Source organism: Mytilus trossulus, chromosome 4, assembly GCF_036588685.1.
Source record: "Mytilus trossulus isolate FHL-02 chromosome 4, PNRI_Mtr1.1.1.hap1, whole genome shotgun sequence".
NCBI lineage: Eukaryota > Metazoa > Mollusca > Bivalvia > Mytilida > Mytilidae > Mytilus > Mytilus trossulus.
This window is the reverse complement of record NC_086376.1, coordinates 48,529,991-48,556,345: the sequence shown is the minus strand read 5'-3', so window position 1 is coordinate 48,556,345 and position 26,355 is coordinate 48,529,991. Positions and strand designations below refer to the sequence as shown.

At 30.8% G+C, this 26,355-nt stretch overlaps 1 protein-coding gene across 2 annotated transcripts; it reads right to left on the bottom strand.

Annotated features, from left to right (window-relative positions):
• Positions 1-1,390: 1,390 nt before the first annotated feature.
• Positions 1,391-25,679, bottom strand: LOC134715430 (uncharacterized). Of its 2 annotated transcripts, XM_063577598.1 has the most exons (18): positions 25,451-25,679; positions 24,399-24,487; positions 22,736-22,842; positions 21,633-21,832; positions 20,597-20,768; positions 19,318-19,443; positions 18,528-18,654; positions 17,851-17,972; positions 16,191-16,307; positions 15,664-15,760; positions 14,429-14,559; positions 13,359-13,460; positions 11,981-12,073; positions 11,034-11,128; positions 9,087-9,243; positions 8,599-8,698; positions 7,115-7,209; positions 1,391-5,710 (listed from the first exon to the last, which is right to left on the bottom strand). In XM_063577598.1, the coding sequence occupies exons 1-18, from the start codon at positions 25,552-25,554 to the stop codon at positions 5,501-5,503; spliced, it is 2,244 nt and encodes a 747-aa protein (XP_063433668.1). In that variant the 5' UTR covers positions 25,555-25,679; the 3' UTR covers positions 1,391-5,500. The 2 variants fall into 2 exon arrangements, with proteins under 2 accessions (XP_063433668.1, XP_063433669.1); XM_063577599.1 differs by lacking the exon at positions 7,115-7,209 and having other exon boundaries at positions 5,538-5,710.
• Positions 25,680-26,355: the final 676 nt, after the last annotated feature.

Here is a 26,355-nt window from a genome sequence, read left to right as displayed (position 1 = left end):
CTGTAATCTCCAGATAAGTTTCAAATAGTACTGAGCATATGATACACAGCTGCTCATTAAACAAATCTGAGTATATAAACGTTGACGTTTATTATTTTTAATAAAGCTGATTCAATAATATAAATACAATGATGTCTCATTTTAATGCATTTAAGTCATTATTTTATGGTAAAAGGTTAATCTTCTGAAGAAAAATCCAGGAAGACTTCAAAATGTATAATGCATGAACCGATATGTAAATCTCAAATTGTTAACTGCTTGTTCATAAATTTTGAGGACTTTCAATGAAATGTTCATGTGATAATGTTTTGACACCAAAATGCAATAATTGGTTGATTGATTAGTGTTTAAAGACACTTTCAACACTCTTGTGCTATTTTGTGAAAGTCAGTTTTTATAGGTAAAGAAAGCAGGAGTGCCCAGAGAGAACCATGGACCTCCAGTAGGAACCAAAATCGAAAAAAATACACTAAATGAGAGACAAAAGATAAAAAAGCAACTCAAACTCAATAGTATAAAATAGACTGAAAATGTCATTGCTAAAAAAACCAAACCAAAACACAACATATATATTAAAATAAGATATACATTACTATAATTGACATAGCTCCCCTTCATAAAATCAGCAAACACCATAGTAAGGAACAGACTATTATTCACAAATTTGATTGTACAGAACTCTTAGGGTATAAGCATAAAGTTGGAAAAAATTATCAGGAAAGTTCAAATCACAGTTCCATTGTCAAAAATAGACCAAGATCTTCATAAGGGTTTCAGCTGTAAAGTAGAAATCATAAGGAAATCATCAGGGCCAGACATCTATTTACATTAACTATGTAACATCATAGTGGATATACAAGTACCCTGCAACGTCCACTTTGTTTTTGTTAGATGTATTTCTATTTGTATCCATCTGTTGAGTTAAGCCTTTTTCAACTGATTTTTATAGTTAGTTCTTATAGTGTACTGTGACATCACTTTCCCAGGTTAGTGGGAGGAATGGGATCCTGCTAATTTCGCTACATTGTGTATGTATGTGCCTGTCCCATGTTAAGAGCCTGTTTTTCAGTGATTGTCATTTGTGGATGTGTTACATATTTGTTTTTCATTCGATTTTTTTACATAAATTACTCCGTAATTTTTCTTGTTAGAATTGTTTTACATTTGTCATTTCATGGCCTTTATAGCTGACTTTGCTGTATGGGCTTTGCTCATTATCGAAGGCTGTACGGTAACCTATAGTTGTTTATTTCTGTGTCATTGGGTCGCTTGCGGAGAGTTGTTATATTGGCAATCATACCACATCTTCTTTTTTATAATCAAAAGATAAAAGCCAGACAATAAAATCATTACAATATGTCTGTTGAAGGCTGATCAAAACAACTACAACAAAAATATATAGAATTTATAAAAAGCAAAGAGACTTCTGTATAAGCATATAAAATACATATTACAAGGCAAATAAATTAATAAAAGATATCCCATTCAACAACTTGCTGATAAAATATTTCAAACCAGATGCTCCGCAGGGCGTAGCTTTATACGACCGCAGAGGTTGAACCCTGAACGGTTGGGGCAAGTATGGACATAACATTCAAGCTGGATTCAGCTCTAAATTTGGATTGTGATTAAATAGTTGACACAGCATAGGTTTCTGACACAGAATGAAAGTGTTCTAATGAAATTAAAAATTTTGTTTTCTCTTAGAGCAATTCACTATGCTGTTGAATATTATTCCTCTCAAAAAAATGTTTGAAGAAATTTTCTTTTTATTTATGAAATTTCAAATGAGAAAATTGAACCCATTTTTTTTAATCACATCCCCCTTTCCCTTATTCCAAAACTAATCTCAATTAAAATTTCTAATGGAGTTTGCAACAATTACTACTCATTTAAATACATCATAAAATATTAAGATGTAAAAAAACTGCTTGTTATCACTGAATGGTAAAGATTATTTTAATTTATCAGTTGGTAGTAAAAAGTGAATACAAAGATTTAAGTTGATTCTGGACAAAGAAAGATAACTCCAAATAAAAAAAATTCTTACAATAAGATATTTCTTGCTTACTATTCTGGACAAAGAAAGATAACTCTAATTAAAAACAAAATTGCTATTTCACAATATTTTGCAATAAGATATTTCTTGCCATTGCGCAATACTGTGCAATTGAAAAGACTTGCTATTGCACAAAACTAAATATAAGAATTTTAGATCCTGATTTGGACCAACTTGAAAACTGGGCCCATAATCAAAAATCTAAGTACATGTTTGGATTCAGCATATCAAAGAACCCCAAGATTTCAATTTTTGTTAAAATCAAACTAAGTTTAATTTTTGACCCTTTGGACTTTAATGTAGACCAATTTGAAAACAAGACCAAAAATGAGGAATCTACATACACAGTTAGATTTGGCATATCAAAGAACCCCATTTATTCAATTTTTGATGAAATCAAACAAAGTTTAATTTTGGACCCCGATTTGGACCAACTTGAAAACTGGGCCGATAATCAAGAATCTAAGTACATTTTTAGATTCAGCATATCAAAGAACCCAACCGATTAATTTTTTGTCAAAATCAAACGAAGTTTAATTTTGGACTCTTTGGACCTTAATGTAGACCAATTTGAAAACGGGACCAAAAGTTAAAAATCTACATACACAGTTAGATTCGGCATATCAAAGAACCCCAATTATTCAATTTTGATGAAATCAAACAAAGTTAAATTTTGGACCTTTTGGGCCCCTTATTCCTAAACTGTTGGGACCAAAACTCCCAAAATCATTACAAACCTTCCTTTTATGGTCATAAACCTTGTGTTTAAATTTCATAGATTTCTATTTACTTATACTAAAGTTATGGTGCGAAAACCAAGAAAATGTTTATTTGGGTCCCTTTTTGGCCCCTAATTCCTAAACTGTTGGGACCTAAACTCCCAAAATCAATACCAACCTTCCTTTTGTGGTCATAAACATTGTGTTTAAATTTCATTATTTTCTTTTTAATTAATCTAAAGTTATTGTGCGAAAACCAAGAATAATGCTTATTTGGGCCCTTTTTTGGCCCCTAATTCCTACACTGTTGAAACCAAAACTCCCAAAATCAATCCCAACCTTTCTTTTGTGGTCATAAACCTTGTGTCAAAATTTCATAGATTTCTATTAACTTAAACTAAAGTTATAGTGCGAAAACCAAGAAAATGCTTATTTGGGCCCTTTTTGGCCCCTAATTCCTAAAACGTTGGGACCAAAACTCCCAAAATCAATACCAACCTTCCTTTTGTGGTCATAAACCTTGTGATAAAATTTTATAGATTTATATTCACTTTTACTAAAGTTAGAGTGCGAAAACTAAAAGTATTCGGACGACGACGACGACAACGTGATAGCAATATACGACGAAAATTTTTTCAAAATTTGCGGTCGTATAAAAAGAAAACAATAAAGGAAAATAAATTAGAATATATCAATGTATAAATACTCATCATACAACAATTTGTGGATTTCAAAAGTTTCCTAAAAGACCAATAAATACAACTATAAATAACAAAACAACAACATTCTTAAACCATAATATTAATAACAGAATGTTTCACAATGCAATTTAAATCTTATTTGATACATTTAACACTATTTGAAGTCAGCTTAATATAAAAAGTTCTAAAGAAGACTGTTTATATAGCTGAGGGGAAAAAACAAATAAATAAGATATCTTAGGAAACAAGATCTACAAGAAACATGCACTTCCAATTTCTATGTTCAGTGGACCGTGAAATTGGGGTCAAAAGTTCAATTCGGCTTTAAAATTTGAAAGATCATATCATACCTACCTCGACCAAAAACTTTAACCTGAAGCGGGACAGACAGACAGATGAATGAAAGGACAGACGGACGAACAGACCAGAAAACATAATGCCCCTCTACTATCGTAGGTGGGGCATAAAAAATCTTCTAGATATTTTCTTTTCAAAAATTTAATTCTGAATACTATCTTCTGATCATAAACAAGGTTCTGTCAAAGTTTGGTACAAATTCAGGACAGCTTAAGAAAGTAATTAAAATTAAAAAAAAACTTAAACCACAGAGTGAATGTAATGTTTCCTGGCAGAGAGACTAAGTCCATTTATAAGTAAAATACAGAATTTTTTTTTACAAAATTTAATTCTGGATACTATCTTATAATCATAAACAAGCTTCTGTCCAAGTTTCGTAGAAATCCAGGATATTTTAAGAAAGTTATTACAATTTCAAAAACCACAGACGGAATATAGGATCACTATACCTTGCTTCTTTTTCACAAAAGTTGAAGGCTCAACAAAAAGAGTTCTTTTATAAATAATTTTTAAAACCCAACTAAAATGAGTTTATAACAGTGTCAAAATATTCATCTGAATGTAGATCTGTACTGTAAGTAAACAAAGGTTTCAAGATTGAAAGTCCTGGTTTGCAAAACAACATGAACATCAACTGCTCCTTATTTACATCAACTGGCATTGTGTTTGTCTTAACAAATGTTTGAATTTTATTGGCAATAATTTCATGATGGAAAAGGTGGATTTAAAACTTTTAGTTTTAAACAATTCTAAAAGAGATAACTGCCTAAGAAATATCTAGATATAGGAATAGCTTCTGTAAAAACAGAATTTAAATTTTTAATGATAATGCAAGATTAATTTCTAGGGTTACTATTAATGTTGAAGTATATTATAATAAAATTCCAATATGAGTTTCACTAACTAATATTTAATATTTATCTGGTTATAAATTTTTCTTCGTGATAAAATTAGTAGCATTAATTGTCAATTTTACAGAATACAGAATTTGATTGTTATCAATCATCACTCTTTCTGGAATGAACAAAAAAATGAAACATTCAATTCGCATAAAAGGTTTCATCAAAATATTTATCATGTCAATACAAAACTAGATTTCTAATAAAATAATAAAGTGACCTGCAAATAAAGAAAAGGCAATACTGACATATTTCTTTTTGATGCAAATGAATAAAAACACATGCAATATTTGGAATGTTAAATGAACACATATGGTGGTATTAGCTAGAAAATGATCAACAAATGAATGCTTGAAAGTAAAACTTTCTTCGGTTATTCAACTTATCTTTAAGAATTTAAATACTTTATTTTAAATTGTCCAACTTTCAACCTTAAAACACAGTTACAGTAGACCATGATCGCAGAATGAGTGGCATGAAAATGATAATTTTAGTTGTTTTCATGATGATACTAAGCCATCATTACGCTTCTACAATGATTCTGCTACAATTATACCACATTTTCACCACGCTTTTTATATGATTATCATGATCCTACTACGCTCATCACATTCTCTTAATTTATTCAAATTATTCACGTCTTCAATTTTCATAGTTGTATACTCAAAAGCACAAATCCAATCTACTATTAAACTTGAATTATTTCAAATCATAAATTAGGTTTTCAAGTCATCACATTTGTATCTAAAAATAAAATTCAATGTGTTAGATCTTTTCATGGAGTAATACTGTTGTCATTTTCCGTAATGCTGTATTCGGACTGGTAGAGGGTACATTGATGCTGCTTATTTGTTCTGAAAGTCTTTCTGTGGAATTCTGTAAAATTACTGATTTGACCACCTGTCCTATTTGTTCTGGTGTTGCCAAGGAACTGGATAATAGGGACCAATCATTTTCACTTACGTCTTGAGGTTTCTGTAAAAAAGGGAAAACAAATTTTAAATCTGATATCAAATGCTTGTTTTTGACCCCTAATTTCTTAAACCTTGGTACCATACCCCCAAAAATCAATCCAAACCTTCCCTTTGTGGTATTTAACCTTCCTGTAAAATTACAGAGGAGATCCAATCACTTTAAAAACAAAAGTTATTGTCCAGTACCAAATGTGTCTTTGGACAACGACAACGAAATCAAAGCATTATACAAACCCAAAAAAAATTTGCTGATCAATATAAAAATTAAAAAAATGTTCTTTCAAATCTGTCAACATTTACATATGAAGAAAGGAACCGGTTTCAAAACGTGCATTTGATAGTATTTGGTTAAGTTCTGTTTCATTGCATTTATTTTTGGTAGAATTTGATACTGATGCACAAAATATTAATGAAGTTGTTTTATATGAAATGTATCTAAAGGTTAATCAAAGAAAAATACAAACTGAAGAAGTTCATAGGTGGACAGAAGAAAAAACAATATCTTAAGTTTTTCATTATTATCTACTGTAGGCAGAAGATTGATTTATTGTTTGTTGTTTAAGGGCATACGATACAGTTTTGATCCCATATTTTGTTTGATGGAAATTTCCATAAAGGCTATTTGTTGTCCGATTAAATCAAATATGTAATAAAAAAAATACCTTCATATGCTACTTTTTGAATTAAATGAGGTCGAAATTTTGTATATTTGCTAAAAATTGGGATTTGTGGCCGTATTTTTTCTTTTGAAAGAAAACATTACTTTTTTGTTTTAAAATTTGTATTTTATAAGTTTCTGAAAAATTTATGCTTTTTTTATTAAGAAATAACTCATATTTATCAAATGGTTATGAATTGAGAAAAAAAAGTCATTTTTTGCTGTATATTTATCAAAATTAAAAAAAACTACACTATTTACATTTTTATAAAATTGGGTCCACATAATCTCCCTGCAAAATGAAATAAAATGAAGTTTAAAAAAATAGGGGTCCATGCACTCGTTTTCAAATTAAATCAGTTGAAAAATGCATCCTTTCCCGATAGTTCACAGTTTGACGTCGCGAAAATAACATTTTATGTTAGCAACGTCATTACCTCCATTGTAACTGTATCGTATGCCCTTAATGTCCTGTGGCAAATATGTCTTGCATGTTCAGGATTGAAAAGCAGAAGAGAGAAAAATACCAAAATGAAAACATTTGATGACACAGCCGAAACAAACAGTGATTCTGACCACATCTAGTTTTTATTGTTACAAATTGAATCTGGCAGAATTATAAAAAAAATTATACTTGCAAATTTTTTCATTTCCTTAGTAAATTTTTATTTTACTTATTTATCATGTCCATTTATAAACTGGTGGAACTCACTAAAACTTAAACAAAATAAAAAAATATAAATTTACCCTTGACATTTGTCCTAGATCTTGACATAACACTGGAATAACCACTTTTTCATTCCATATGAAGCTGTCAATCAAATTGGAAATTTCTAAGTTACCTAAAATAAGAATATCAAACTAAAAACTTGGTCCAGGAATGGTTTTTCTTTATCATTTGTTTGACACAGAAATGGGATTATCAAAATTAGAAAATTCAATTATATCCATGTTCAGTTTTCTCATCTGAGATTACTAATGTGTTTTCAAGGTTAGAACCTGATAACAGTATAGGTCATCTATTCAATATTAAAGTTACCTTTTTTCTGCACCAGATGCACATTATTTACAATAAATGATTCTTGATTTTAAATATCAAAACAAAATCACTTATTGAGTCATAAAATTATTGGGAAATATCTAGAGCTACATTAGTAACATCAGGTAGAAATTGAAAAGAATGTGAAGTTCTACCAGATTCTACTGATGCATATATCACTTTTTTGCTTTTACCTGGACCTAGTAGGATTTTAGTATTGGCCTCTTTTTTTAAACACAAGCACTTTGAACTTTTATTAGTCAATAATTAAACAGAGCTACCGGTATATATAAAAAACAAAAATGAGATCATAGCGCACAGATGAACTTCAGCTTCATCAAAAACTACCTTGACCAAAAACTTACACCTGAACCAGGACAGACAGACAAATGAAGGACACAGAGACCAAAACATATAATGCACATAAATGGGGTATAATAAATGGGGCCAGGATTTCCCCTGGGTCAATTATTTGTTTCGCCACCTCTTTCGCCAAAACAATATATTTTTCGCCACTTTAATTTTTTTTCGCCAAGTATCACAAATATATTTTTCTTTTAAAATTTTCCTTTTTTCCAGTCCCCCCCCCTAAATGAGAAGTTGTTTTTACAACAAAACGAAGCATCTTATCACTTGGAATTGATCCCTCGTGTAAGGTGTAGTCATTACATTGAAAGGTAACTCTCATGCCACACTTTTGAATAGATTTCTTCATAACAACAATTTTCTTTTTTGGACTTATATCATTAAAAGAAGGAGAGGAAGCGTAAAGATTTTGCTTCAAATACGTGCGTCGCAAAGTGGTTAATAAATCCCTTTTGTGACATGTGACAGAAGCCATTTAATCATATCATTTTGTCATATCATACAATCAACACCTTTATTAATTAGTCCTTTGATGTCGATAGCTATGAATGCAATCAGCTGATTATTGATTTTCTGTCAAAATCTTAACGAGTTCAAGGTGAATTCCGAGTATTGTCTGATCGGTAAAATAAGAGAAACCCGAAAAAAGTAAATAAACAAAATGGCTGAAAATAAATCGTTATCTATATTTCTTTCGCCAATGACGAATTTTAATCGCCACAATTATTATTTTTTCGCAAATTGCGAAAATGGCGACCGCCAGCGGAAACACTGAATGGGGCATAAAATGAGAAAACTAGCTGCAAAGGCATAATTATACTTGTACCTCTTATAATGATGCATATATCAAACACACTAGCCACAATTGCAGAAAAATCTTCATGTCTAACTTGAGTTGTCATGCCATAGTTTTTCAACTCTGTTAGCTAAAACAGAATATAATTGTGTAGTTAAAACAAAAATCAAAGCTGAGTTTTGTCTTCCTAATGAGATTAGTAATTCATTTATTCTTTAGATATAATTAAAAGGTTGTCTTAAGAAATACAACTAATCATATCATTTTGCATTATCAATATCTAGCAAAGAATCTAACTTAAACCTGTGTTACAACTTTTTTGAACTTTCAGCAAGGTATTAAGTAAATGCCTCATTGTGGCAATTACATTATGGGAATGGGAATTTTTTAGAAACTGTTTTCAAAAAGTCACTTTTGCTACTTCCAGTGAGTGACTGCTTGATACAGATTTGACTATATTAGCATTGTTCTTTTCCCTTTTTACCATTTATCCTTTAACATAAAGATAACCACTGTACCTGATTTTGTGTATGTATATGTAGAACTTTATTGTTAGTTTCCCACATTCTTTGTGATTCCTGATAGAAAGACTGTGCCACCATGTCTTCCACACCATATCCACTTCCTATTCCTATCAATATATTATCTATAGATGCTAAACATGTACCTATTGACCTGGAATTACAAATAAAATTCTAATGCAATTTGGATGTAACAATTTTTTTCATTGGCTAAAAGTTGCCGTCAAATCCACAGTTGACCAGGCGTAACTAAGGAGGGACACGCCATTTTGAATTGATTGAATCAACAAACATTCCATTACTACTATATAATCGAAATAATACGACACCTACTTTGAATTCGCCGTTCTAATGTAATTTTATCTGAATTTGAAGCGTACATGTTATGTAATAACCTCCAGTTTGTAAGTTTTCATTTGTATGACGTTCGTTTAGCGACGTCTTTGTGCCAAAATCATTCATGAAGTTTCGCGGATTTTTTTCTATTTGTCAAATTTAGACATTTTTTCAAAGTTTTATCGTATTTTTTCTTTTTGTAATGCATTAGAATCCGAATAACAGTACTGAAGTTTAAGAGTTGCCACCGTCAATTTTGATTGATGTTCGCAAATCTCTGTTTTACTGTCTCCACTACGGGTCGACAGTAAAACTGCATTTGCGACCGTCAAATCTACAATTGACGGTGGCAACTCTTCAACTACAGTACTGTTATTCCTTAAATACCATAGAGGTAGAGTGAGCACTAGCTCAATTATTGATACTCCACTCTCACTAATCAATGTGGATGTAAGACAACGGCATATATAAGCACTCTAATTTGGTTTATCAAATTTTAAGAAGTTATGATTTCTATTTGTAATTTTTAGCAATGTAAAGAACATGCATGCATCCCAGTTACAGTGAGTAGATAGAAGACTTGAAAATTGGTAACCTCTTTAATACAAAACTGAAGTTTGGTAAACAAAACGCTTTGATTTTAAGTAGTTGCTGAGAAAAATGCAACAAATTAAAATTCGAACATTCTTTAAAATGCATAAACATATAGATCATTCATGAATGCATATTGCAAATAGGCACAAGACAAGTAATTGTTTTGTTATGTGTCACACTTTAGAGCTCAGGAAGTTCTGATTTGTAGTTGAAGAGAGATATTAAATGAACATTTCTTATCTAGGAGAGATGAACATTTCTTATCTAGGCATAAATGAAAGGACAAGGAACATGTATATATTACATGTACAACAGGTAGATGGTAGGTGACTGATCTGAAATGTGTTATTTATATGTGCATCAATGTGGGAGAAATACATGTAAGTGGTAAACAGGAAGTAGATGAATCTGAAACTGTTATACACAGTATAGCCTACCAATTTTTAGTTTGGTATCAGAAATCAAGATCTGATTTGTAGTTGCTGAGTAATCTGACTAGTAAAAGAGATGATGAAATCAATGAACAAGGGAGATAATCACACATGGTTCTAGAAAATTCATTAATTACCAAGAAACTATTTCTGACTAAAAGAAATCAGATCTTCATGTATTCACTTCTTTTTTTTGTTTGGTTATTAAATAATTAATCACTTTATTGCACTATTGGCTGCTAACATATACCATTATCCAGCATAAAAGGTACAACTATCCAAAGCAGGTTTTTGCTTGTGTATTAGTAAATATCTGATGCAGGTTTTCAAAAGTATTAAACATAAACACAGTCCTTTTTCTAAGTTTTGTTTAAATAAAGCTCATCATTGATGAAGCAAAATAACTGAATTTGTATCATACACAGAAAGTCAACAAGCAAACTTCAAGCAAATATCTCATATTTAAATCTAGAATCGGTTAATTTTTTTTTACACTGGTCATACAAGAAAATGAGCTTGTCTAAGCAGACATATTTTTTAAATGTAAATATTTTTACACCTGTCTTAAAATGACAATTCTTACCTACAAATTTTCTCTGTCATGTCTGTTATAAGGGAATAACTACCAGTTATGTACACAGATAACCTAGACGATACAGTTGACTTAATTTCTGTAACCTGAAATCAAAATTGTATGGTATGCAAAAATCAATGAGCTTGTGAAATGCATTATTCATGTTAAATAATACTTAGATTTAAACAATATTTTGATATTTTGATGACTTATTTCCCTTTGTCCAAAATTGAATGTAGAATGTATATGTTCATTTGTCATGCACTTTTTTTTCTGTGACTGGTGCAATTTTTATAAAATGATTTGCTTAAAAGGTACAACTATACTTGTATTCTTCATTTATTAATCAAATATTCAATTGTATAAATTCCTGCTTGCAACAGGCATGAATAAGATATATGGAATGTTAACGTGAATACACTATGTCGTGTTTACTCACAAAATGTAGGTAGGGAGGACAGCAGTGTTATATTTTACCAGCCAGTCACTACAGGGATGACATTTTTTTTTCGATCTTTACCTCAAAAATGTTAAATCTCAAACTTGTGAGAATATTTTTTTATGAGTTTTATTTTTGTTTTTTCTTGCTAAAAAAGATAACACAGACATAGAATAAACTTGAGTGAAGTGACTTTAGGAGCAAAGATCCACCCCTAGTTTTCAAACAGATACTTCCTCTATCTGTACATATTTTGAAAAAGCAGTGTTTTGCTATGGTGCCTAAAAAATCATTTTGAGCAGAAACTTAAACATGGCATGCACAATGCCATGAAGTAAGAAAGATGTGCAAAATTTACTGAAAACCAGATAGGTGTTTGGAAATGTTATGGTAAAAGAAAGATTCACAACTGGTAGCGTGAGCCCTGTAATTAGTAAATTTCCATGTACAGTGAACCCTTAAAAATGGGTTAAATCAGTAAGCTGGCAAAAGTCTCTTTTATGGCACAAAAACTTACACAAGTTTCTAGAGATGTATTTCTGTCGTATTCTGTAGATACTAAAAGTTCTTCAACTCTGCCTATCAGCTGATTTTTGTATTTGTTTGCATTCTGCAATAAAAATTTATTAAACAAAATATTGAACTTGAGATGATTTGGCTGAACAGAGTGATGTTCTTTAAGCTTTCAAAATCCGTTCTTTCAGTGTAGCTAATTAAAAGGTTCCATTGCGATTTTGCAATGAAGTTAATTTGTAAAATCATAGCAATTGATAAAACTGCTATCTTTGATTTTTTTCTAATAATATCATCAAAGATATAAAGTTTATGATTCAATAGACCATACAAGTATTTTCGAAATTAAGACTCACCAGTGGTGCTTAAATAAAAACAAACTGAAAGCAGAATCAATCACTAAATTAAAGAGCATTGAAAACTCCAAAATGATTTGCCAAAAAAATGAAGACAGAATTAATTACTAAATAAAAGAACATTGAAAACTCAAAAACAACTTGACAAAATATCTATTGAAGTTTATACCTTGGTGAAGAAAAAGCATGAGTAATGATTTTTTTTTAATCTTAAAACATTTTATGGATGGTAGATTTATAGAAAATGTATTCATTACAATGCTGAATTCCGAATTGATGATAATCATGGGGACAGAAAGCCTTTTATAAGTAGTGGTATTAGCCTAGTAGTTGTAAAAGTCAAAGATTCAAGGCTTAAAAGTAGTTCAGTAGTACAGTTTTGTATTGGGAAAAAAGTGTTACAAAAATAAAGGAGTATTTAACATATCAAAAATATTGGCAAATAAAAAGAAGGTAACCAACGTATCAAAATTATGTTACAAGCCTATCACTGTCAAGCACCTGACAAAATTTGAGGTTATTATGTTCAATAGTTTCTAAGAAAAAAGTGACAGACAGACAAGGTTATTCCTAGAGTGGGTGTTTAAGGAAATGTAGTACGGTTGTAAGCTTTCTTCAAAGTTATGACATGCTTGCCTTTTTAAGAGGCATCAATCGAGTAGTATGCCAGACAAAACAGATTTTTTCCTAATATGCATTTTGCCATAGGTATAAATGATACAATGTTTTGATCTAAAAAGTAAGATAATAAATTCTCATCTAAAAAAAACCTAAATCATATTTTCTCTGACCTTTATTAGTGTAAAACAGAAACCAGTGTGTTTATGAAAATAAAATTCTCTTTTTAATTGTTCAAACTTCATATATATGAGAACACAAAAGTAATAATTATCACACACATGACACTAATGATGATTAGTGCAATATATTTAACATCAATGTTTCATTTATGAGAGACGGTAAACATCAGTTTTAAAGTCAAATCATATTTTTTGTTTTATAAATCTATTTTGTACTTGTACCCACCATAAATACATGATGACCTGTTAATACAGTCAACCACCCTGGTATCACAAAATCACCATATAAAACAGGAACCAGTTTCTTCCTTTGTTCACAATAAAATACCTGTAAAGGATGATAAACAAAAAGATACATTTTGTGTAGTTTAAACAACACAACTTAGGTAACATACTTAATATTGCAATCGGGAACCAGTCTAACTTAGGTGAAACTTATATAATAGTCAAATTGATAACTATAAAAAAAAAAAAAAGTAACTTTGTAGAAAAAAAAAACTAGTTAAACTGTTTGTGGTTGCTCACTGCCAATACCAAAGCTTTGGGAATTTAGTATAAGTAAACAGCAAGTTGTTGAAACTGTATTCAAAAATGCATCACATAGAATAGCTTGCTGACATTAAGCTTGCTATCAAATTTCAAGTTAAATATACTAACAAATCATTTTCAGCAGGTTCATCTCTAGATATTGCTCATTTTTATTTTGTGGTTGGATCTAACTGGTAAATGCTCTTCACTGTCTTTATTCAAATTACATGTTTAAAATAATGTTTTATCATTTGCCCACATTATATTGTTATTTGTCAGAAAATTCAGATTCATAAACAATTCAAACTTTTTTAGCTACTGTAAATTACATACAGTGGTTGTCTTATTATGGAAACAACTTTGTGCATTGTTGAGATTCAACTTTATATTCTAACTCTTTATCTGTTCTAAATAAGAAGGCTTTGAATAAACTCATTATTTACAGATTGCTTTATTATAGTATCTGGAGAACAACTACCAAAACTTTACAATTTGTTGACACAATCTGGATTTGCCTATTATGAACATTTTTTTTGTTTGTTTTTTTACATGTTTTGACTTGTCTATTGTATACAGTTTATCAGTTGTTGATTTATATATAATAATTAACATTATTAACGACATCAAGAAACAAAAAGCACTGAACAACAGGTTCCTGACTAAGGACAGTTACAAACAAATGCAGCAGGTTAAAACATTTTAGCAGGCACCAACCTACATCCTAACTTGGAATAATAGTGAAACATCACAACATGATTGACAGCCTACCTGTTGTTGACAGGTTCTAGACAGTATAAACTGTTGAGACAGAATAAGAACAATAACTCCAGCTTCATCAGCTTGTTCTTGGAAGATTTGTCTGTTCTGTAATTCTACTGTTCCTGGTTTTATACCATTTTCTATAAATCATAATTAAGTTTTCTTAATAACAATCTTAATCAAAAGAGATACCAAAGGGGACATTCAAACTCAAAAAGTCGAAAAACACTGATAATGCTGTGAACTGTGTCTTACTATATTTTTTTTAGACAATTCAATTGGCATAGTGTATAGGGAATGTTTACAAAACAATCTCATCAATATTGAAGGAATATCCTGGCTTTTCAGTTGTATCTTAGTCCAATTGAAAATTAAAACAAATTGTTACCACAAATAAATTATCTTGGAAACATTGCATATGTTCTAAAGGCCTATCATTGAACAGTATATCTTTAAATATTAAACTCCTTTATCCTTTTTATACTATTGAGCTCAAACTTAGTAGAATCAAGTGAAACTGCGAGCTACTGCTCACTGGTGATACCCCTGCTGCAAGTGGATAATATTAATAGTGTAAAAATATGCAAGTGTTTGGTAAACAGGAAGTTGTCGAGTGATGAATCTGAAAATGCATCACACGGTATAGCTGACTTATATAAATCCTGAAGTCAAATTTCAGAAATCCTTGTATTGTAGTTCCTGAGAAAAATGTGACGAAAATTTTCAACTTGGCTATCATGTGTAAAATCATACAAGTGTTAGGTAAACAGGAAGTTGTCAAGTTATCAATCTGAAAACGCATCACACGGTATAGCTGACTTAGATAAACCTGAAACCAAATTTCAAAAATCCTTGTATTGTAGTTCCTGAGAAAAATGCGACGAAAAATATTCATGGGATGGAGGGACTGACGGAAGGACAGACAGAGGTAAAACAGTATACCCCCCCTTTTTTAAAGCAGGGGTATAAAAAAGCAAAAATATGTGTAAACACCCTGTGCTATCACATTCCCATGTTCAGTGAACTATAAAATCAGGACTAGAATCGTAAATTTGCATATAAACTAAAATGTAAATATCTTTATGAACATGTGTACTAAGGTCCAAGTTGCCCTAAAAACCCACAGCCAAATGCTGATGTAGTATCTTTTTTTCTTTAAGAGGGTTGTGTTTAAAGTATTAGTATGTAGAGCTATATGATTATCAAACTTCCTTTTAAGTCCATTCCTAGATGAAAATACATACCATGATCTGTCAAAGAATCAGGATAGTTCATTGATAACTGTGTTGAACACCAAACCTCAAATTTGTGTCCCGCTAACAATTCTTTCATTCCAACAGCCTATAAATATAAAACATTTTCATTATAAATATGCAAATAATATCAACTTTTAAATGTTGTAAGGGACAGAATATACAAAAGGCAGATACATTTTTATAGACTTTGAGGCAATTCATTTTCACGATTTCCTAACTGTGTTATATTTTTCTGACAAGGAAAGGTCTAAATTTGACATACATGAATAAGCAAAGAATTAAAATATTCGTGTTATTTCGCCACTTGTGAAAGTCATGTAAATGACTTTCTCAAGAAAATCATATTTCATATCTAATCAGCATACTTATAAAATCAATGCTTGTATATTTGAATTAATAATAGAAGAAATCCATTCAACTTGAAATCAAATGTTTTTTATATTAAAAATCATTCCTATCTATATATGCTGTAAACTAAGTACCCAAAAGAATATGGGGCTTGAAAATCAACTTACCAGTGTGGATTGTTGTGGATGTACACATAGAACTACTAGTGGATTGCCCTCTCTGTTTTCTATTGTTGCTTGTGGATTAGAACTATCTACACACGGACAACTCTTTACTACAGTTTTCTGTTTAAAAAATAAAAAAAATATCAATATCATTATCTCTGTAAGAATCAGGCAATTTAGGTAAAATCAAAACATGGTCAGAATAAACCTACAGAGCTAATCATGCTATTTAATACTAACCATCATCCTGAGTTAAAAATAATTGGTCTTTCTTTTGTGTGTGTCTGGTAATATCAAATAACTTGGTTAGAAAATTGGTTAGAATGATAGCATAGCAAATTACATAGTTATCTCCCCTTATTCATTAATTTCTAGTGCATTTCATCCAAATTGTATCTTCTATTACCAGAACAGAAAAGGGAAATGAATGTTATTTTTGTGCATAACTACATTTTATGAACTGAAACCAATGTCAAATTGGGTGGGTTTTTTTGGTCATGTTTTCACCACTGCCTGATTCTTAGGCAGACTGGCACTTAAACAACTTCAGTTATATAATATCAGAATAAATGTTAGGTCAATAGTTTATCAGGTTAAAATATGATAAAATGTTACTTTTAACTTAAAAATAATTGTAATAGTTTTTTTTTACTCTATCCTCAAACTTTACATTATAAATAATGATATTATGAAGTGTAGTTATTCATGTCTTGATAGATATAGGAAGATGTGGTGTGAGTGCCAATGAGACAACTCTCCATCCAAATAACAATTTAAAAATTAAACCATTATAGGTTAAAGTACGGCCTTCAACACAGAGCCTTGGCTCACACCGAACAACAAGCTATAAAGGGCTTGAGACTTTATGTAGATAAGTTTTGACTGATTTTCTTCAGTAATGAATTACCTATAGTTATTCCTAGAACTGGCCAATGATAAAAACTTTAATAATTAAATCATTCCGATCATTATTATTTATCATTTATACTTTTTGTCTGATTGGATAATAAAATTGAGAATGGAAATGGGGAATGTGTCAAAGAGACAACAACCCGACCAAAGAAAAAAACAACAGCAGAAGGTCACCAACAGGTCTTCAATGAAGCAAGAAATTCCCGCACCCGGAAGCGTCCTTCAGCTGGCCTCTAAACAAATATATACTAGTTCAGTGATAACGAACGCCATTCTAATTTCCAAATTGTACACAAGAAACCAAATTTAAAATAATACAAGACTAACAAAGGCCAGAGGCCCCTGACTTGGGACAGGTGCAAAAATGCGGCGGGGTCAAACATGATAACCCTAGAAAGAATAAGTAATTTGTCACTTCGAAATCTATTTTTCAACTGGACTGATTTTGCAAAGTCAACGGTCCATGAAGCAGGGTTTCCTAACAAGTTTATCATGCTTATTTTAAATTACATTTCAGTGAAATTAACTCTTTAATTAATGACTTGCATATCAAGAAAAAAAAATTAACATTTGTTTCATAGAGGAAAATCTGAAAGTATTTTGTTTTCCCCTTGGATTTTGAGCCTATACCAAATTTGGAAAAGATGGATAATTATTTTACAGGACACATTTTTCATGGCCATGAATCGATTTTTTTATGTGTTTTTCCTTTCACAACTTTCCAGTTTTATGATATAATTCTTGAGTATACCCTTTTGATAAGAGAAGGAAGATCTGTGTCTGTGTTCATGAACTTCTGAACTTTTTCTGCTATCTGTTTTGCTACACACTTCAGGTCTTTACTCTTCCATGTAAATATGTCCTTATTTTTACCTACAATAATAAAAAGAGTAAAATGCTGAATGGTTTACTTTTCTGTATCAAATTAGGTAATGTCATAAACATCGTACTTTTTTAAAATTTATACAAGAAGCCCATTTTTTAAGTGTTTTTTATTGGAAGAAAGAATCTTGTGCAAAAATAGCTAAAAGCCTTGTCATTATAAATAAGGACAGGTTTAGTTCTTTACAATTGTTTCTCATTTTATCATCACAGTGCCCTTTTTAAAGCTTACTTCATAGCATGAGTGATGTTAATTGTTGAAGTCTTGCCTTTCACTAAATTATCTGATCAATGAAATATTCAATCAGCACCAATATAATATTCAATTGATCTATTCTTAGTTCTTATGTCAAATTAAGATACCAGAATATTAAGATCCCCTAAAGATATTATTTCAGTGGTTTATACATTTAATATTTCTCAAGGGAACTCTGCCAGCACTGAACAAAAGAAGTGATGGTTCAGCAGCTCTTTGTTTCTTCAATCAATTTTCTATAAAGTCTCATCACAAAAATATCACTACAGAAACATCCAAAATCACAGTACCTGTATTATAAGTAGTCCAGCTGATATACTGTGTTGTTGAAAATTGTATTGCAAGGCATGGTGGTGGCCAGTCTGACAGGAAACTGACTGGAATGATGTACTTCCCTAAAACATCGGCTAACTTTATCTACAGATGGAAAGTATGCATAAATGTGTAAGGACAAAAAAGACAACTTTAATATAATTTCAAACTAATAAAAATGTATGATGAATTATTATTTTTGTTTATATCAAGTGTGAATATGCTATTTTACAAACATGGTTGGGATATCTGAACAATATTTGTTTTTTTTCTCTGAAGACAAATTTGTTTTTAATGTTTAATTTTTGGAAACAAATTAGGCGGGAAGTTTTCTGGTTTGAATTGTTTTACATTGTCATTTTGGGGCCTGTTATAGCCGACTATGTGGTATGGGCTTTGCTCATTGTTGAAGGTTGCACAGTGAGCTATAGTTGTTAATTTATGTGTCATTTTGGTCTCTTTGGAGATTTGTCGTATTGGCAATCATACCACGTCTTCTTTTTTATAATTACGGATATTCACTTAATTCAAGAGATATATCAGATGAGAAAAAGTGTATATAAAGGTAGGAAGTTTAATACAAACTTAATATTCATGATTACCAAATGTAGATGTGTAGTAACTGGGAAGCAAAATTTTACAATTATCCGTAGTAAAAAAAGATATATATGCACCATGCATTGTAGTTTTAATCCTCATTCACATACAAACTACCATATTGGTCGATTAACTACTCCCCGTCATGAGGAGACATGTTTTTAAACTAACCTCTCTATTGGTCCATAAAGTTTCTCCATACTTAGGTGTGACTAATGGGACAAACACCTGACAATTCCTGACAGCATCATTGAGAGAATCCTGCCAATCCACACCTGATGTGATTTCATGTACATCCTGGAGAGAAAAAAAATAATTTAGAATCCACAAAGCAAATTTGGAGTGACATATTATACATATAAATCAATTTTCATTTAAATACTAACACAAAAATATGCTTTACAAAATTTGAAGTCTTAAAAGACAGTTTGGTTCCTACAGTTTTCAACAATTAAGTTTTCCCAAAAATGTGTCTTTTAATTTTCACACCAAAAAAAAAGAATATGCACCTTTACAATATTGCAAAACAACTATATTAAAATTTTAACATCTTACCCATATTTGGAGTTTTTTGTTCAAAAATATTGTTGATGGACAAATAGCCAAATGGTCAAAGTGAAAACTATAAACTTCTGCATTCAAAATATATATCACAAACAAATGATGATAACTGTGACTTTTTCAGTAATAAGATTCACATTCAATTGTAAACAGAGCTTATGTATATATTTTAGTTTTTGTCAGCAGCCATACTTACAAGATAGACACTAAAACCAAGGGAAGATAACTCTTGTTTTAGAATTAGAGCATGATGTGCTGCATCTATTCTTACATAACTGATTAAGATTTGTTTTTGTCAGCAGCCATACTTACAAGATAGACACTAAAACCAAGGGAAGATAACTCTTGTTTTAGTATTAGAGCATGATGTGCTGCATCTATTCTTACGTACTGATTAAGATTTGTTTTTGTCAGCAGCCATACTTACAAGATAGACACTAAAACCAAGGGAAGATAACTCTTGTTTTAGTATTAGAGCATGATGTGCTGCATCTATTCTTACATACTAATTACGATTTGTTTTTGTCAGCAGCCATACTTACAAGATAGACACTAAAACCAAGGGAAGATAACTCTTGTTTTAGTATTAGAGCATGATGTGCTGCATCTATTCTTACGTACTGATTAAGATTTGTTTTTGTCAGCAGCCATACTTACAAGATAGACACTAAAACCAAGGGAAGATAACTCTTGTTTTAGTATTACAGCATGATGTGCTGCATCTGTTCTAACATAACTGATCAAGATTTGTTTTTGTCAGCAGCCATACTTACAAGATAGACACTAAAACCAAGGGAAGATAACTCTTGTTTTAGTATTACAGCATGATGTGCTGCATCTGTTCTAACATAACTGATCAAGATTTGTTTTTGTCAGCAGCCATACTTACAAGATAGACACTAAAACCAAGGGAAGATAACTCTTGTTTTAGTATTAGAGCATGATGTGCTGCATCTGTTCTTACATAACTGATTAAGATTTGTTTTTCATCAGTCATACTGGAATCTGCAATCTGATTTCTATCCAAATCCTTACTGGTACGAAATGATAAATGTCTAGTGCTGCAAAAAATAAAGATATTGTCAATGGTCTCTTGGCATGTCATATAATGTGCACTCAAATATACAATTTGTTTGTTTCCTTGTAAAAATTATTTTAATAAGTCTGACGTAAAATGTAATATGCCTTGATTTCTAAAATTGCTGTCATCTGATCAATATTCTGAAATATTCACTGAATACTCAGTTAGACATGGGGTAACAATATCTTTTTTATAAATTTAATATACAACTAGATGTGTCAAAGCGACACAAATGGCCCTGTCTCAAAAAGTTGAAAAAATCTGCAATTTCCATTACATATGTGGACACAAACATGATGGTAGTCGCACATATCAAAAATCAGCTCAAAATCTGGAGGCGTATAGAAAAACAGTGTGTATAACTGTGATTTTCAACAATTTTCCAAGTTGTATATAAACCCTAAATTCTGGCAAAAATTAGCAGAGCTGAACCAAACTTAAACTTGATCTGTAACTCATCATGAGTAACTACATATCAAAAAACAGCCCAATATCTGAAAGTGTTTAGAATAAAATTCTGTATAACTGTGATTTTCAACAACTTATTAAAGTCCCTAGCCCGATATTTCGACAAAAATTAGCCGAGCAGAACAAAACTTAAACTTGGTCTGTAACTCATCTTGGTTAACTCCATACCAAAAATCAGCCAAATATATGAAGGCGTTTAGAAAAAAACTTCGTTTAATGGTTTGTTGCAGATGATGGAATTTCGGAATATCAAAATTACGGACAAGGTTAAAACTATATGGCACAACAACTTTGTTGCGGGGCCATAAAAAGTAAAAGAAACAATTAGGTCAATAAATAAAGATAAATTTTTTTGGAAATATATTGCTGTGTTTACCCTTTAATTTTCTTCCTTGGTTGGGGACTAGGAGTCAGTGGGGAACTGTTTGGTGTAAGGAAAGTCTGTACATCAACAATGAGACAGGAATCTTCTATTATGTCAATCACCTTCAGCTGACTCTCTTGCTTACAGCTGATTGGCCAGGTATTGTGTTTCAGGAACCAGTAATTTTGTCTGGAGAGCTTACTTCCAGTCATCTATAATTCAAGAGCACATTGTCATATTAAAGATCTTTTATATAAACTGTTTTTCTGTTATGTCAATTTGCGTTTTTCATAATCCTCCTTTCTTCCATGTTCTTGAATTTGAATAAAATTAAAAGCTGTAGTATGGTGTTATTTGCGACCAAAACTGAAGTATGACAACATTTTATGAATTTTTCATTAAATAATAATTATGTGCAAAGTATCAACTGAAATAACTTTAAAATAGTAAGAGATATGTTGGCCACCTAAACAATCTTGATTATATAATTGTGTATAATTAGTAAAATGTAAAACAAAAAAAATATTCAGAAATATATTTGTGATGCTGCATTTAGTTCTCAAATATTGAAATAAACATTGTACAGTTCTTTTTAATGAATCATATTAAGCTGTTTGTTGTGATTAAATCTTTAAATGATTTAATTAGTAAAATCTACGTTTATTGTTTTGTTCATAAATTAGGCCCTTAATTTTCTTGTTTTAATAAATAATAAATTCACTTTTGTCATTTCACAGCCTTTTATAACTAACTATGTGGCATTGGCTTTGTTCATTGTATAATATAAAATTGAGAATGGATATGGGGAATGTGTCAAAGAGACAACCCGACCATATAAAAAACAACAGCAGAAGGTCACCAACAGGTCTTCAATGTAGCGAGAAATTCCCGCACCCAGAGGCGTCCTTCAGCTGGCCCCTAAACAAATATATACTAGTTCAGTGATAATGAAAGACTGTATAAGGACCTACAGTTGTTAAATTCTATGTCATTTGGTCTCTTGTGAAGAGTTGTCTCATCATCTTTTTTTATATTTGTTGAATATTTTACATGAAATTCCAATGTTTACAACACAAACACATGCATTTTCATTAAAATATCTTACTGGATGTTACCTGTGATTGAATAGATTGTCGTACATCTGACAAAACACAATGAAGATCAACAAACACCATACCAAGATTTTCTCCAGACCTTTGTCTTATTCCAATACATGGCGTCTCTAAAATGAATAATCTATCATATATAAGGCATAAAAGCATAGTGTCCTTCAAATCTCTCTTTTTGGTGCATCAATAAACATGATAAAGGTTAAACATGTACATGTAATTTTACAGTAGTTGTGAAATCATTGTAATTTTTTTGTAGAGTAATATTAATTAGGTCTTTCCACCTTTCTTGTGGAAAGACCTATTGAATTTGTTCTGATTATTTTATTTTTTTTCTTCCGCCTAATTTTTTTCTTGCGGTGTAAAAATGTTTCAAAAGATGTCGCTTAGTTTTTTTGTATATGATATCATTCAGTCTATACGCTTTTGAAACTGACCCTGTTTTTCTTTGTAAGAGTTATCTCCTCAAACACTGTTTTTCTTGTTATCAGATCTCCTCCGCAACCATAAAAGAAAGCGACAAATTTATTTTTCCAAATTGCTCGTTATATCCTCAGGATGTTACGTTTTATTTTCACGGAAGCTTTACGAAGACTCCATATGAGAGTTATTTCCCCTTTTGTAATGAAATAAATGAAATAAATTTGTTACTGGAAAACCATTAGTGATAGAGGCCTAGGGTCTTTTGATTTGAGGTTCTTGGTCTAAAAAAATGAAAATGAGGTCAAGGTCAAAGGTCATGTTCTAAAATATGATTTTGGCTTGTTATCTCTTATTTTCAGAAATCCTATAAGATATCGACAAAACATTTGCACAAAATGTATGTTACGACATGGCGTAAAACGTAAATTTTAGTTAATAGGGTACGTAAACATTTGATGCGACTTTTCCCCCTTTTATATCTTATATTAGTTGTATGGTAATATAACTCATTATCATTATAAAGTAAAGGCTTAGGGTCTTTTGATTTAAGATCCTTGGTCAAAAAAATGAAAATTAGGTCAAGGTCAAATTCTAAATTTTGATTTTGGCTTATTTTCACTCTTTTTCATTAACCTTTTAAGATTTCAACAAATTATTTTTACTAAATTGTTAGTTGCGACATGTCGTAACTTATAAATTTTGATTGGAAGAGAATAAATGGGATTTTTGCCCCTGTTATATTTGGAATTATGCGTAAAGTGATATTACTCATGAACCATACATAATACAGACCTAGGGTCTTTTAATTTGAGATCCTTGGTTTATGACCTTGAAATTGAGGTCAAGGTCATAGGTTAATTGGACATTCTAGATTTTGACCTTTGCTAGAAATTCATATTTATATATCATTTAGCAATAGGAACTGACATTTTCAACTGAATTTTATTATTTTCATATCAAAATAGATCCTTATTGGTGGAAAGACCTTCAATTGTTCTTTGAACAATTGGTTTTTAATTAATATAATTTTTTTTTCAAATAATGTGAAAAAAACCCAAAAAACACCTTTTTAAGAAAATTTATTAACTTGTATAAGTGGATTGATATTGACTTTAGGTAAAATGTCATAGGTACATGTATTATGTAATTTTATAAATGTAATTCTTTGTCCTAATATATATTCTGACAGGTACATAAGTTGAACAAACAGTAATCCTAGCTATAAACAAATGACAAAACATCTTACCAAAATATCTCTGTATAAATAATGAGCACTCTTCTGATACAATTTGTTTTACAAAAACTGAGTTTTCTAAGTTCCGGTTTATATTCCAACTGAAATGAAAAAAAAAAACAGTTTTCAGATGAATAACAGATAGGAAAGTTCCCAGATAGCTCCTGCTTTTAATACTGTGGAGGTTGAAAAAGTCATATCACAGGACAATTTCTATGTGCTGTATCACATAATATTTTCTTTACATCTTTCTAGTTAAACACAGGCAAATTAAGCAAATTAAGCAAATAGACTGATTAAAATAGATTACTACACTTTTCTAATGTTGGTTTGAAGAATTGCACATGTAAGTTCTCATAAAAGAAATATTAATTCCATTACTTCTTAAAACAATAAAAACATGGCAATACTGCCAATAGTTTCTGAATCTAAAGAGTCCTTTTTAGCATGCATGTTTCTATGTCTATGTTGTACATGTTATACATGTATATCATGTATATGTACAGTGCATGGTTTACCAACATGACCAATACACAGCCTTAATTTATAACTAAGTGGTCGACATTGTTAAGTATTAGAAGGTACCATGACCTTAAACTCTCATTTATTCCCCTTAAAAAAAATATGATAAAGAATATAATCTGACATTTGGTCATTAAATACTAAACAGATATATCATGTTAAGGAGGGGTATTTGCGAAGAATACCAGCTGAGAAAATGCTAAATTTCACGAGCCATAAGGCGAGGGTAATTCATTCTCAAGACTGTTTTTTTTCTCAAATACCCCTCAATAACATGCTATATCTGTTTAATTACACAAAATGTTAATGTTCCAAAACGCATTGATGATCGTGACGTTACAAGCGTCCAGTAGGATGGAGTATTTTTTGGAAAATACCACGGCAGAGAGGGTAAAAAAGGCATATCCTTTTGGCAAATACCATGTAGGTGTTAAAAAATGAATGATATTAATTTGATAACAGTAAATTGGTGAAAAATACACTAGCTATCAACCAATCAAAATCCAGGATTCTTACATAAGATGTTATTAAAATACAAATACCCCTGCTTTGTACAGAATATGAAAGTCTCTGGTAAAGCTGTAACTTGACTATACATTAGATCTCTTAAGCTGTGCAGGGATAAATCTTCATTCTTGGCTACCATGACAACACCAAGACAGGTCTGAGTTTCAGTCCTACCACCATTTATAAGCTGTATACCTATCAAATGGTTTTCTGTTATTTCTGTCTCTAAAATAGAAAAAAGAAAAAAAAGCTAAATTAGTTTGCTGCACAGTAATCCAAATAGGTAAAACAAAAAAATCACTGAACTTTTTGTCTCTGAACAAATTTCAGCTATATGAGCTTTTATGAAATCACCAATTGAACAGTCCACCAATCAGGAAAAGTAAGGGTTACTGATGATTCTGTGTTTTCAGGGCACATGCAAGTTTTCTGGTGTTAAAACAATTAAAGGAATGAAATGTACAAAAGTGCACATCTTCTACATGCATTCATATTTTATCATGTTGATGTCAGATAGAAAGTGTTTTACTTAGTTTAAAAATCAAGGTAATTTCAAGTCTAATTCAAATTTGATGCTCAACACACAAAGAAACCATTTCATTGTGACATCAAAATTTTATAGGAACTTTGATGATGTCCAGTAATGGCAAAACAAATAGGAATTAGCCTTATAAGGTGTGTTGTAAATGTATGTATTGGTCTTGATAATTTCCAAGTTAGCTGTATGCCTTGCATTTATTCATATTCATTGTAATATTTAAGATAATCCTGTATGGTCCGTACAAAAATAAAGAGAAAGAATGTTATGTCAGTAGCTCGGCCCCATATGTTAATTATATATTGTTAATAGAATGTTGTACATGTATGGAAATATATTGATTGAAGTTTAATAAATGTATCATTTTTACTATTGATTGTTTATTCACTCTTCCAATGCTGA

What these genes read in the sequence shown, in the direction of transcription:
- LOC134715430 (XM_063577598.1), bottom strand. Translation starts at nt 25,554, where the DNA reads ATGGTAGCCAAGAATGAAGATTTATCCCTGCACAGCTTAAGAGATCTA. An exon ending in TTGGTTTTAGTGTCTATCTT is followed by an intron (nt 19,444 to 20,596) that starts GTAAGTATGGCT and finishes TTTTCTCTCCAG; the next exon opens with GATGTACATGAAATCACATC. An exon ending in CTGGACTACTTATAATACAG is followed by an intron (nt 17,973 to 18,527) that starts GTACTGTGATTT and finishes TTATTATTGTAG; the next exon opens with GTAAAAATAAGGACATATTT.